The 12,688-nt window shown below is 40.1% G+C and overlaps 2 protein-coding genes across 7 annotated transcripts in view; one reads left to right on the top strand and one right to left on the bottom strand.

The window, feature by feature from the left end:
* The window catches only part of LOC117265575 (tumor necrosis factor receptor superfamily member 4), a 13,798-nt gene extending 11,470 nt beyond the window's left edge, over window positions 1-2,328 (top strand). For all 4 annotated transcript variants that reach the window (XM_078171649.1, XM_033640133.2, XM_078171648.1 and 1 more), the window contains 3 exons: window positions 1,758-1,811; window positions 1,905-2,009; window positions 2,190-2,328. In XM_078171649.1, the coding sequence (XP_078027775.1) occupies window positions 1,758-1,811; window positions 1,905-2,009; window positions 2,190-2,299 (269 nt within the window). In that variant the 3' untranslated portion in view covers window positions 2,300-2,328. The remainder of the gene's footprint in view (window positions 1-1,757; window positions 1,812-1,904; window positions 2,010-2,189) is intronic.
* Window positions 1-12,688, bottom strand: LOC117265573 (uncharacterized). 3 transcript variants are annotated; one of them, XM_078171646.1, is made up of 11 exons: window positions 12,358-12,688; window positions 12,112-12,181; window positions 11,871-11,928; window positions 11,435-11,545; window positions 11,104-11,247; window positions 7,459-7,546; window positions 7,162-7,229; window positions 5,723-5,839; window positions 4,777-4,799; window positions 4,579-4,678; window positions 1-4,378 (listed from the first exon to the last, which is right to left on the bottom strand). In XM_078171646.1, exons 2-11 carry the CDS (start codon window positions 12,178-12,180, stop codon window positions 4,107-4,109), a joined length of 1,050 nt encoding a protein of 349 aa, XP_078027772.1. In that variant the 5' UTR covers window position 12,181; window positions 12,358-12,688; the 3' UTR covers window positions 1-4,106. The 3 variants fall into 3 exon arrangements, with proteins under 3 accessions (XP_078027772.1, XP_078027773.1, XP_033496021.1); XM_078171647.1 differs by having other exon boundaries at window positions 7,459-7,543; window positions 12,358-12,682; XM_033640130.2 differs by having other exon boundaries at window positions 7,177-7,229; window positions 12,358-12,681.

Raw genomic sequence — 12,688 nt, 5'->3', positions numbered from 1 at the left:
TTCAAATGCACATGACTTTTATTAGACTTCTCTATCAATCTACACACTCAACTAAACTTTCATACAGATGTTTGGAAAAAAAAACAGACTTGTAATATAAAAGCAGATCTTTTGCTTAAATAAATTTGACATATTATACAGAAAACACTGAGAAACAAACTTAACACCAGGGTGAAAATCGTATTGCCAGAAACAACCTTAGCAGAGGACTTTTATTTTGACCAAATTAAATCCATTTACACCATAAACTGATGCAGAAAAGGCACAAATGGTGCATAAATATTCATTAGAATGCAGGAAATCAAGTGTTCAATGCTCAAAATGTTCTGGCAGAGGACCCCAACTTCATATTTGCCCCTCGCATTGATGACAGGAAACCTATGCCCTTGGTACTACAACCAACCTACTTAAGAATTCTCAGGGTCAATTAGGGTTTGACTCTGTCATTTTGGACCTGTGAAGACCTCTAGAGCAGTGGTTTTCAAAAAGGAACCTTTTTCCTATCACTGAGTAAACTGACACCCCCTGACTAACTGACATTTTTTGTGGGTGTTTCATATTGTATTCAATGCATAACAATGACAGTACAGCACAACTGACAAACTGCACACTAAACACGAATAGTGAGTGCAAAAACTGCAGGGAGTTTGTGTAAAATACGCAATTTAGATTCATTTTGAGCAGATTATTTCTACATATTGCACCAGAGATAAGTTTTCCTGATAGTTTTAGGAACTTTTTATACAGTTCTTTGTCTGTATTGTGTTTTATCTACATACTTAATGGGCTTCTTCTTTGAAAAATTCCATGTTTTTGTCTCCCTGACACTTGGCCATTGTTCACAAACACAAGATGAGAGTGTTTAGCAGAGTGAAGGCTCTGTCAGTACAGCTTGTGTTCAGGTCTTTACTGTGCCCTTATCTTGTGAGATTATCTTTAAGTTTATATCTTTAATAATAATTTTAATGTTAAAGATAATAATTTTGTTTAGTTTTCTTTGTAGAAACAAATGAAACCCTGAGATACAGACCTACTGTATATGTATTTTAAAAGTTTCCTTACACCCTCTGAAATCAAAAGGTGTCATGACCCCCTGTGACGCTTTGGCGACCCCTAGTGGGGGTTGAGCTGTCAGAGGTACTACGCAGATTTAGAGACCCTATTTGATTTCTTCTGTTTCTTCTGTTAGAATTTTTGTGTGATGTTATATTTTGTTCCTCCTGCCTCATCATTTCATGCTCGTACAGCTCTGTACAAAGTTGGCCTTTGTTCTTTTCAGGCACTCAGATTTTCCTAGATACGCCCCTGGTTATGACCACTTTAAAGAAATTCACTAGAACTGCAACTATGGCAACATGTTGCACTGTAGCACTACAGGAAGCACTATAACCATAGCAACATGATGTCCAGCATTCTGCAGCGGTTGCCAAGGTCAACTGAAACAGCTCTGTGCTGATGTAATAATTAAAAGTAACACAGATAAACCAGCTGATAATCATGTTGATAAAGTATTTTACATGTTGGCGACTGATTGTTTACTCTGCAGTCTCCATGGAGTCAGGGTCACACACACACACAAGGTGACATGAGTTAATTATAAATCGTGTTGCGTGGTTATAAATCCGGGCTTCCTGACCAGCGTGTTAAAAAAAAGACAACTCAGAGTGAGCTCTCTGGCCAACCTGAACCATAAACAGTTCAATATTTCCATTGAACCATTACATGTGAGCTGATAAGTTTTATCTCTTCCTCTCCAGCCCTGAAGCCTGGAGCCCTCACCACACTCTGGGAACCTTCTCAGCCAATCAAAGGTAGAGTGAGTTACTGGTTCTGTCTCTGCCAACTGAAACCAGTGGGGGTTCATGTAAATCTTTCAAAAATGTCTTACTTACATATTCTTACAGATACGGCATGGTTCCTGGTGATCATCGCTCTCCTGTGTATAGGACTTGCACTTGTAGTTTTGACAAAAATCAAGCCCTTTCTGCGTTGGATCAAATCCAAACAGGGTTTGTGGATTATTATGAAGCTTGTAACACTGCAGCAGTACACTAACACAGGAAGCACATTGAGCTTTCTATCAATTCATAATGTGTATGAATTTATGTCTTTTTATCATCTAAGGGGATTATTACCTCATTTTTTAATCTAATTTCTTTAAAACGTTACTCTATTCTGTTGTTACTCAGGATACTTTTTGGCTAAAGAAGCTGCACCAGTGCTACAGGGCTCCGAGGACGAAGAAGTTTCCACTCCTGTTCAGGAAGTGCTCGGGAAATGTGATCAATGTGATGTCTGAGTTTAAGACCCTGAACTTCGATGAGCAAGAATTTGACAAGCAGACATTTAGTGCAAAACATCTCTTGTTGTTTTCAACGTTTGTGACAAATGGGAGCAAACGTCACTTGGCCCGTGCTGATGAATGGAAACTACAGAAAATGTTTCAAGACTGATGCTGTTTTCCGGAAGGAGATGTGACTTTTTGACATCTGTGACGTTAAGACGATAAAACTGTACAAAGAAACACACAGATAACAAATCTGAAAGACACTGAGTGAGACTGTGACGGTAATATATGAGTTGCAAATTGTGCAGTGCGTTGCTAAATGGTGGTATGTACTATGGTACACCAAAGTTAAACATATTCCACATCTTTACATTTCAGCCCTGTCTCACAGAAAAATGTGAAATGGACACGAACTCTTAATGCATGATGTGGTGGTGGGCACAAAATGCACCACAAAAAACAATGCCACAAAGTCAGTTTGGATCTTTTGTTGTGGTGGACACACCAGTTAAGTATACAGCACAAGAAAATCTGCGTAAGATTGTTGGGAGGGATGGTGGATGTGTCAAACAAACATGGACTTTCAACCAGGAGACCGCTGTGTGTGTCCTGTGTGAACTGATTATAGAAAACAAGTGTCGCACACTCTGGCTTCAAATGCATTTCTTTTATTTTGTGTCCCATGAGAGACCAAAAGTCAGCTTTACATAACTTTACGTAACTATGCAAAGTACTTTATGTAAGTACTACATGTAACCACACAAAGTATGTAAGTTTACGTCACATACTTAGTTATATTACCGAAAACATGTTTTTTCCCCTCTAAACTTTAAAGGTGCAGTGTGTAGGATTTAGAGCCATCTAGTGGTGAGGATGGCAAATTATAACTACCTGACGATTCTCCCATGTGCCAGGCTCAAACTCCTGATTAGAATTGCTTCAGTGTTCATTGTTTAAGATGTTTTTATCAGGAGCTGAATCATCCGCAGAGGTCTCTTCCTCTCCGAAACAAACGGACCAGGTGATTTAAACCGGTAAAAATACTGAGTAAAACAGAGGGGCTGCTTAGTACGGTGGCCATCATGAAAACACAAAGGGCCCTATCTAAAGCCAGTGTTTGGTTTGTCCGTTCTGGGCTACCGTAGGTCAACATGGCAGACTCCGTGGGGGAAGACCTGCTCCCTATGTAGTCATAAACGGCTGATTTTAAGGTTACAAAAATATTAAATTTCTGCCAATACATCTCCCTAAATCCTACACACTGGACTTTTAAGAGGTCGTGTGATCTTTTACTCATTTCTGTGAGACTGTGTTGTATATTTATAGGTGTATGTATAAATAGACTTTTCAGAATATACATATCAAATGTGACTGTTTAATTTGTATAAATTTCTACTTAGTTTTCTTTATTAAAAATAAAATTGTATTGGAATCCAAATGCCTAACATTTATGCAAAACATTAAACATTCAGGTCTAATACTTCAGAGGGAGCTGACAGAGCTTAAAAAAAGTATTTACATGACATTTTAAATTTACATGACATTTTATATTATAACTTACAAGAAGGAGATCCCCCTCCAGCTGTTCTTTCCAGAGTTAAAGTTACTGGTGTGCACTGACCACAAGTTTTCATGGGACCTGCAGATACGTCACTGTACAGCCTTGAGATCCCTTCACAGTTTGCCAGAGGGAGATGGATCTGCTCCACATTCATCTTTCACAGTTTCACGGAGCTTTCCTTTAAAAGACTGTGTTTAGGAACAGTCCGGATACCAGCGGCCAGAAATACCAACAGAAATCTGGGATTTTTAGGATGCATCATAATGCCTCCTCTTTGGACATGTGGCAGTCCTTCCCCTGCTCTTGAGAGGGAAAGAAGATGTTGTCAATCTCTCCGCTCCTCTCCTCCTCAGAGAGATGAATACTGGGAGAGGACGTGGGATGAAACACAGGACAGTCTCGCTCATCCTCTTCTTCACTCAACACTCTCTTGGCCGTCTTCCCACATTCAATTGTTGGACCAACTTGGCCTGTGAACTGACTCAGCAAGCTAAAGATGACCGTCCCCGGATTGTTGACATGGACTGGACCTGCAGAGACCAAAACAAGCAAAGAGTGCACTTAAAGGAATGTTTTAATTGACACATAGAAGCACGTTAACATACAGTTTACAGACAATGAAGCACAACTCAGACTCATAACAGTAACACAGCTCTATCTTTTACATGTTTTGTTATCTTAATGACTCCACAAGGTGAGTCAGACATTTCTTCATTTCACTCATCACTACCCAGATTGGCTGCTGCGAGGCACGACGGCTGCTGCTTTGCACTGAATGAGTCTCTGGGGAACTGATGAGATGACTCCTTTCGAGAAACATTTCTGCCTCCCTGAAGAAGAACATGTCCATCAGTGAGAGGCAAATAAGAGAAGTGATGCTATATATGAAGGTACATGATTGAATGATGCGTTGAAAATGGCTTCTTACCTCATTGTGTAACTTTGAAATAGCTGGAAAACAGAAGATAAATAAATGAATGATAGAAAGTCTGTTACACTGATGAATCAACATGTATATGAGTGACAAAGCAACCGTCACCAAGCTAGTGACAAATTTCTAATCATAGTAATTTCTAAAGGCTTTCAGTAAAGTGTTTGTTGTTTCCCAGAACAGATGTGATCATAAAAGTTTGATTGATTAGAGGTGGAGTCACTGATTCTGGAGCAAGATTGTTGATATTTGAACTCAGCACCCAAACAAATACACCCCCTCCCATCAGTGCACCTTTAGAAACTCCGTTTTACCATTTGCTCATGGATACTTCGGGGATCGAACCGCTGACATTCCGATTAGTGGACGACCTGCCCTACCACAGCTGCTCTGTTGTTTATCATTTTGTTAGGGCTGTATATGTTCGTTTGGCAGTGGCATGCACAGACTTTTTGAAGGGCAGGGGCGAAAAGAAAAAAAAAAGGGCACATACAGCGCGTTCTGGCTCCCAGGAGGGCACTTTAGCGTGCATTTTGGCTATTTGGCTATAACTTCTAGTAATCGCAGTTGGCACAGGTGCGTGGTTTCACATTATATTACCTGTTCACCCACTGGTATGACAAAAAGTGTGAGTTTGGCTCCAATATTCTGTTGCCCGTCTTCTCACGTGTCATGTTTTGTTAATAAGTCTTGCTTTAGTTTTTCTAAAGTCTTTTACGCGATAAAACGCATCTGGACTTCTGCATGAATTTGTTTGTGTCACAGTTAAGAACTGACTTATCCTCTTAGCAGCAATAGTAGTCGCTACAGCACACACACACAAAACAAACAGCAAGTGGACTATGAGGAGATATTTCCCTAATGTGTCAAAATGTGTATTGGATTAGAACAGTGGACAGCACCCCAGAGATTGAACCTGTCCTGGATGTAAGCACCATCTTACCTTGCTTGAAACATGTTTCATCTCCGGGGCGACGAACAAAGAGCAGGATCACAAGTGCCAAGCATCCCACGGCAACCACTGGACACAAGATGGCCGCCAGCTGACTGCTCATCTTGTCTGAGAGAGAGAAACAAAAGTCGAAAATGTTGGCGTTGTACGTTTCTACAAACTAGAAATATGTTACATTTGCACATTTGCATTATATCAACGTTTCTAACGTGATGTAGCATATGAGCTGAATTTGTCACTGGGAAGTGGTTGGGATGGTGGATGATGTGTTACCCTGGGGAGACACCTGCCAAGCTGCAGGCCACTGTGAGACATAGCTGCATACATGTGTTGTTGTTTTTTCAGTTGTGTGTTTCCAGAAGTGATTGTGCCTCAAAAAAAAAAAAAAGTTTTTTTGTTTTTTTTACTGGGACATTACTGCTTTTCCTGCAGGGATTTTGCCTCCAAAGCTGAGTATTTAAAGCCAAAATATGATCTTTTTAACTGTTTTTTATGTGTTAAACACAGCATTGTGTTAAACACAGCATTGTTGAAACGTAAAATTCCACTGACATCACTCCACTTTTGTCATACTGCACCTTTACAGGACTTTGCTGCTGCTTACTGCTATTGTTTAGATTTTATTGTTATATGTATGAAGTTTTCCGCACCATTTGAGGATGACACATTTGCAATTTCGTTATGGTTGTATAATGTCAATTAAGCTCTGAAAGTTCCTGAAAGGAAGTTTAAACATATCTGCTACATGAGAACATACAAATGTGACATATCCGAGGTTTGCAGAAACATATAATGCCAACATATTTCCCGGTGTTTGGGTTGCCTTGCAATGACAATACTAAGATGCTGATGTGAAGCAGGTGATTTTTACCAGGTTTGCCACCATAGTTAAGCCTGCTAGCGTGCTAACACTTGCTAACTATCACATTTCATAAAGTACAGCTGAGGCTAATGGGAATGCCATTAGTTTAGCAGGCATTTGGTTGTAGAGCTAGCAGAAAAGTCAGCAACAGGCATCACTTAAGTTATAAATATTCGCCCTTAGCAGGACATGAATGTCTGAACCAGATGTTGTGCCAGTCCATTCAGCATGTAGAGAAATTGCACTCAAAACCTCAAATAACAATCTACTTGTGGTGCCAGTGGAAAAGCCATAGGCTCAGTAAAGTCAGTAAAATAAATTCTCTGGGAACTACGAATGTCTGTACAAAATTTAGTTTCAATCCATCCACAGATGCCGAGATATTTAAAGGCTCTGACTTGCTGGTGGCACCAGAGGAAATACCAAAGTCAGTAGGATTCATCCTCTGTAGATCGTAAATGTCTGTACAGAATTTCACATTCAATGAGGTGTTTTAGTTTGGAATAACCGCCTTTGCCATCATTTGAGACAATAGAAATCCATTGAAAATACAAAACACTCCACATACTCCTCTCATGCTCACCTCCTATGAGATGTGTGCCATTTCCTGCCCATGGGATTGACTTTGTGCCACACCTGTGTGAGATGAGAGAAGTGTTGAATATCTCAGGTATCTGAAATATGTGGCACAATGAACAAGGACAGTGTGCAATAGGCTATCTGTAATGACCACACCAAATGCTACAGTAACTTTGGGATTATTTTAAGTCATCTAGATTTGGGGATTCATATGAAGCTGAAGTTTTTAAACTCCACTCTGTGTTGAATTCATTATGTACTTTATCTAAGGAAATCCAGGACTTACTTGGGAAATTGGCAGGGTTTGGCGGAAGAGCTGCTATGTCCTGAGGAAGTTGTGGAAGGTGTGTGTTTATCTCTGGCTGGAGTTGCTGCTTCCGGAGAACAAAAAACATTACAGATTTGATTTCAGATTTCAAAGGGAGAACACAAGACCAAACAAAATCTCACTCACATGTTATGGCAACAACAGCAGCCTAAATGCAATTAACTGTACAGATATACATGAGAAACATCTGCAGGTGAGAGAGAGAGTGTGTAGATTTATTGGTTAATGTGATGACGGGCAATACTTTGAAACAAATGTTGGCCTGTTTTTCTAAATTAAGCAGATTATTATCTCACAATTCTGAGAAACGTTTTCATGGAAAAAATTAATTCTTGTTTCTCTGACTCGAGATAATAATCTTCATTCAGAAAAACAGAGAAGAATTTTGTTTCGAAAGTGAATACATCACGTTTCCATAAAAAACAGCTTTGTTTGCAGGAAAATTAATATTAGATGAACAAAAAACAACTGAGAGGGGTCAGAGATTTTAAAAGGAAAATGTGCTCCACTGAAATTAATAGTAGAGCAAGTAAAAATAATATGTAGAGCGTGAGGAAGGAAAAATACGAGAGGTTGGAATCTCATTCTCACTCGTCATCAGCCTATGTTTTGAGGTACTGATGAGGGTTTTTTTCAGTTAAGCTAAACGCATTTAGCCGACAGCTGCACTTACTTTGCAGATACATTCATCTTTGTTGTATCTTTGTGGCACCCTGGTGGTCTCAGGGTTAAGGCCCTGACCCTGAGCTGTGCTGACACATCTGGCCAAGGACCGTTTTCCTATCTCTCTCTCTTTCTCTATCTCTCTTTTCATTTCCTGTCATCTTTCAACTGTCATCTAACAATGAAGGCTGAGATACAACAAAGTTTAAAAACAGTACTTTCAAAAGTCTTCAAAGCACCAGCTTTTCTGTTAGTGTGAAGAACAGTCTTTGTCTGATTGACATGCATTTTTGACATTGTCTAAAGACTTTTTGGACGGGGTAAAAGTTTCATATCTTATATTTTATAAATCTATACCTATCTGTAAAATGTGCAATGGTTCATTATTTCTTATCACCCAGGTTTAAAGGTTTAGCATGTAGGATTTAGTGGCATCTAGTGGTGAGGTTGCAGATTGCAACCAACTGAAACTTGTACCATGTGATAAGCGAGGAGGAGAACTACAGTGGCTGACACAAAAACACAAATGGCTCTATCTAGAGCTGGAGTTTGGTTTGTCTGTTCTGAGCTACTGTAAAGACAACACGGAGGACTCTGTGGAAGCAACTCGGTCTTACTCTCAATTTGTCAAATACCGACACTTGATCAGTGGCCCTCGGCATCAGATACCGATATGCATAGGCAATTTCTGTCGTAGTATAAAAGGTGAGAAAGACTGCTTAGGGCAGGTGGGAGGAGTGGTGAATGGATCAAACAAACTCTGGACATTCACCCAAGAGAACCCAAATTCAATTAACGTAATGTCCTAGTATGTGTAGCCTACTATGCTAGTGACGTACGTTGTTACATTATGTAAGTAACACACTGATTTTAAGTCAAAACATTATGTTGTTTTTTTTTCTTCTAAACCTAACCACCTGCTTTTGTTGTGCATATCTAAGGAAGTAATGAGTGTAAATTGACACACCGTCCCTGAATGTCCAAAACTGACGCTGGAGGGGTACTTAAAGCATCATTGCTTGATGTGTAAGGCCACTGACCAAGCCTTGGTATTGACAACTTGGTAGTGAGAATGTGATGGGTACATAACGGCACATTTTAAGGTACCATTTACGATTCTTAGTTTCAGGTGATTACGCACAGAAGAAAACATAAATTCCGTATTTAATTTCTGCCAATATGCCCCCCTAAATCCTACACACTGCATGTTTGAGATGTACAGTACAGGCCAAAAGTTTGGACACACCTTCTCATTCAATGCGTTTTCTTTATTTTCATGACTATTTACATTGTAGATTCTCACTGAAGGCATCAAAACTATGAATGAACACATGTGGAGTTATGTACTTAACAAAAAAAGGTGAAATAACTGAAAACATGTTTTATATTCTAGTTTCTTCAAAATAGCCACCCTTTGTTCTGATTACTGCTTTGCACACTTTTGGCATTCTCTCGATGAGCTTCAAGAGGTAGTCACCTGAAATGGTTTTCCAGCAGTCTTGAAGGAGTTCCCAGAGGTGTTTAGCACTTGTTGGCCCCTTTGCCTTCACTCTGCGGTCCAGCTCACCCCAAACCATCTTGATTGGGTTCAGGTCCGGTGACTGTGGAGGCCAGGTCAGACACGGCGGTTGGAACCAAAGATCTCAAATTTGGACTCATCAGACCAAAGCACAGATTTCCACTGGTCTAATGTCCATTCCTTGTGTTTCTTGGCCCAAACAAATCTCTTCTGCTTGTTGCCTCTCCTTAGCAGTGGTTTCCTAGCAGCTATTTGACCATGAAGGCCTGATTTGCACAGTCTCCTCTTAACAGTTGTTCTAGAGATGGGTCTGCTGCTAGAACTCTGTGTGGCATTCATCTGGTCTCTGATCTGAGCTGCTGTTAACTTGCGATTTCTGAGGCTGGTGACTCGGATGAACTTATCCTCAGAAGCAGAGGTGACTCTTGGTCTTCCTTTCCTGGGTCGGTCCTCATGTGTGCCAGTTTGGTTGTAGCGCTTGATGGTTTTTGCGACTCCACTTGGGGACACATTTAAAGTTTTTGCAATTTTCCGGACTGACTGACCTTCATTTCTTAAAGTAATGATGGCCACTCGTTTTTCTTTAGTTAGCTGATTGGTTCTTGCCATAATATGAATTTTAACAGTTGTCCAATAGGGCTGTCGGCTGTGTATTAACCTGACTTCTGCACAACACAACTGATGGTCCCAACCCCATTGATAAAGCAAGAAATTCCACTAATTAACCCTGATAAGGCACACCTGTGAAGTGGAAACCATTTCAGGTGACTACCTCTTGAAGCTCATGGAGAGAATGCCAAGAGTGTGCAAAGCAGTAATCAGAGCAAAGGGTGGCTATTTTGAAGAAACTAGAATATAAAACATGTTTTCAGTTATTTCACCTTTTTTTGTTAAGTACATAACTCCACATGTGTTCATTCATAGTTTTGATGCCTTCAGTGAGAATCTACAATGTAAATAGTCATGAAAATAAAGAAAACGCATTGAATGAGAAGGTGTGTCCAAACTTTTGGCCTGTACTGTACATGTCCATGATGACTCTGTGAGAGGGACCTTTTATCAAAATGGATACAACTATGTTCAATGTTTGAATATATTTCCCTGCCAATACTTGCTTATTTGTAGCACTATTGTCAGTAATGGTGTATTTTTACATTGTGGTATCACTATTCTAAGGATCTAAAAATATTCATGCAGTGCTGAGAGGGGATCCCCCACAGCTCAGCTCAGACGAGAGCCCTGATCAATTTTCATTACTGTCCTATGTGCAAATAACAGTTTGAACAGCCTTCAGTATCGTTATGGGTCATTCTCGCTCACAGTCAGTGAAGACTTCAAAGGTATATTTTCTTTATCATGAGGCCCCCTGCTGGCCGAGCCTAATCTGACAGAGTTGAAAGTCTGCACTGCTCAGTATTTACCAGTTGTGGTCCTTATCTTGATCTTGACACAGAATCTGCAGTCTGTTGAGTATGGGACCTTGTCGTCGCACTCATAACCGTCCTCACAGACACACTTCACATTGGATGTGTTGGTACACTCCTGTATCACCTTCAGATTAAACTCTGAGACAGTGGGAAAAACAGGTGATTTTAGGGATTTTAATCACAGAAATGAAAAGTCATTTCTAGATATGCAAAGTGATTTATATTTTTTTTCAGTTTAATATAGAAACTCTAAAGGTCACACTGGTATCATCATCATCAGTGATGGATGAAACCACTGAGTTGGTATGACTCATAGTTTCTTTACCTGGTCTGCAGTCTCCTGAGCAGAAATGGCATTTTTCTTCACGGTTCAGCTGAGTCGTGTAGCTTCCAGCAGGACAGCTTTCACACTCAAGACAAGACTTCTGATACATACCTGTCAGAACAGAGAAAAACAAATGAGAACAACCGGATGAGATACAGAGCAGAGAGAGGCTGTTCACCCAGAGTGCATATTAATGAAGGATGTGGTCATACAGCTCAAACTCTGTGTGTGGTGTGCGTCATTTTTCATCAACAGAGAGGACATGCACTCACAGAGAGAGAAAAATAGGTACTGTAAGCCTCAGTGGATCATAGTCATTTCCAAATATGAACAAGTGCTGATTGATTCATTACAAGCAGTGAGTCAAAGCTAAATGAGGAACAGACAGAAAAACAGATACAGAAATAGAAGATGCTCACGCCAGATGTCACCTTACCTGGAGGGCACAATTTACACTGTCTGCCTCCAGCCTGGAAATATGCGGTCCCATTATTCTGTTAACACATTAACACAATTAATACAAACCTCTATACTCTGCAAAATCCTGATTCACACATTCATACATGTTTATACAATGGACAGCTATTTTGTATACTTGAGAAGCAAACATTTCTTGTTTTCTGTAGCATCATTTATACTTTATAAGTAGAGGAAGTGAGGATGAAGGACATTGTTACCAGTGGGAAGGTGAGCACCAACTTCACGCGTAACATTAAGAGCATCACAAAACATTGCACAGGTCCCATCCTATGGAGAACAATGTAGAAAATATAAAAATAAATGGCAGATATCAAGTGGTCAGCTTAAAACTCCACATTAAAAGGGCATGTTCTGTAAAATTTAGTGTCCCTACAAAACTTCTCATATCACAAATAAGCTGTGATTTTGAAATATCAACAAGAACAACAAAAAAACAGACTTACCTTCAATATGATGTGCTCTTTGCTCTCCTTCTAATGTTTTGTTAACTTCCTCAAGGTGCGACTCTCTCTTTCTTTCTCTCTGCCCTCTCACTCACTCTACCCATCCTCTGTGTCACTATTTCCTTACCTGGTGATATCTTCCTGTCTTCCTGTCTCCTCCGCCCACTGATCTCTACCAATGTGCTGCTGCTGTCCTGTTTACACGTTCAGCTCTCACAGGCAGACCCATGTGACTAACGTTTCTGCATCAAAGCCTCATCACTTTCCATGCAAACTGTAAGATCTGATGGCAGAACGAATCAGAGGGGCCGCTCTCTGTGCAGTCAACGCG

The sequence above is a fragment of the Epinephelus lanceolatus genome, chromosome 10, assembly GCF_041903045.1.
Source record: "Epinephelus lanceolatus isolate andai-2023 chromosome 10, ASM4190304v1, whole genome shotgun sequence".
Lineage (NCBI taxonomy): Eukaryota > Metazoa > Chordata > Actinopteri > Perciformes > Serranidae > Epinephelus > Epinephelus lanceolatus.
The sequence above is the reverse complement of the archived record's forward strand: the minus strand, read 5'-3'. Positions and strand labels throughout refer to the sequence as shown.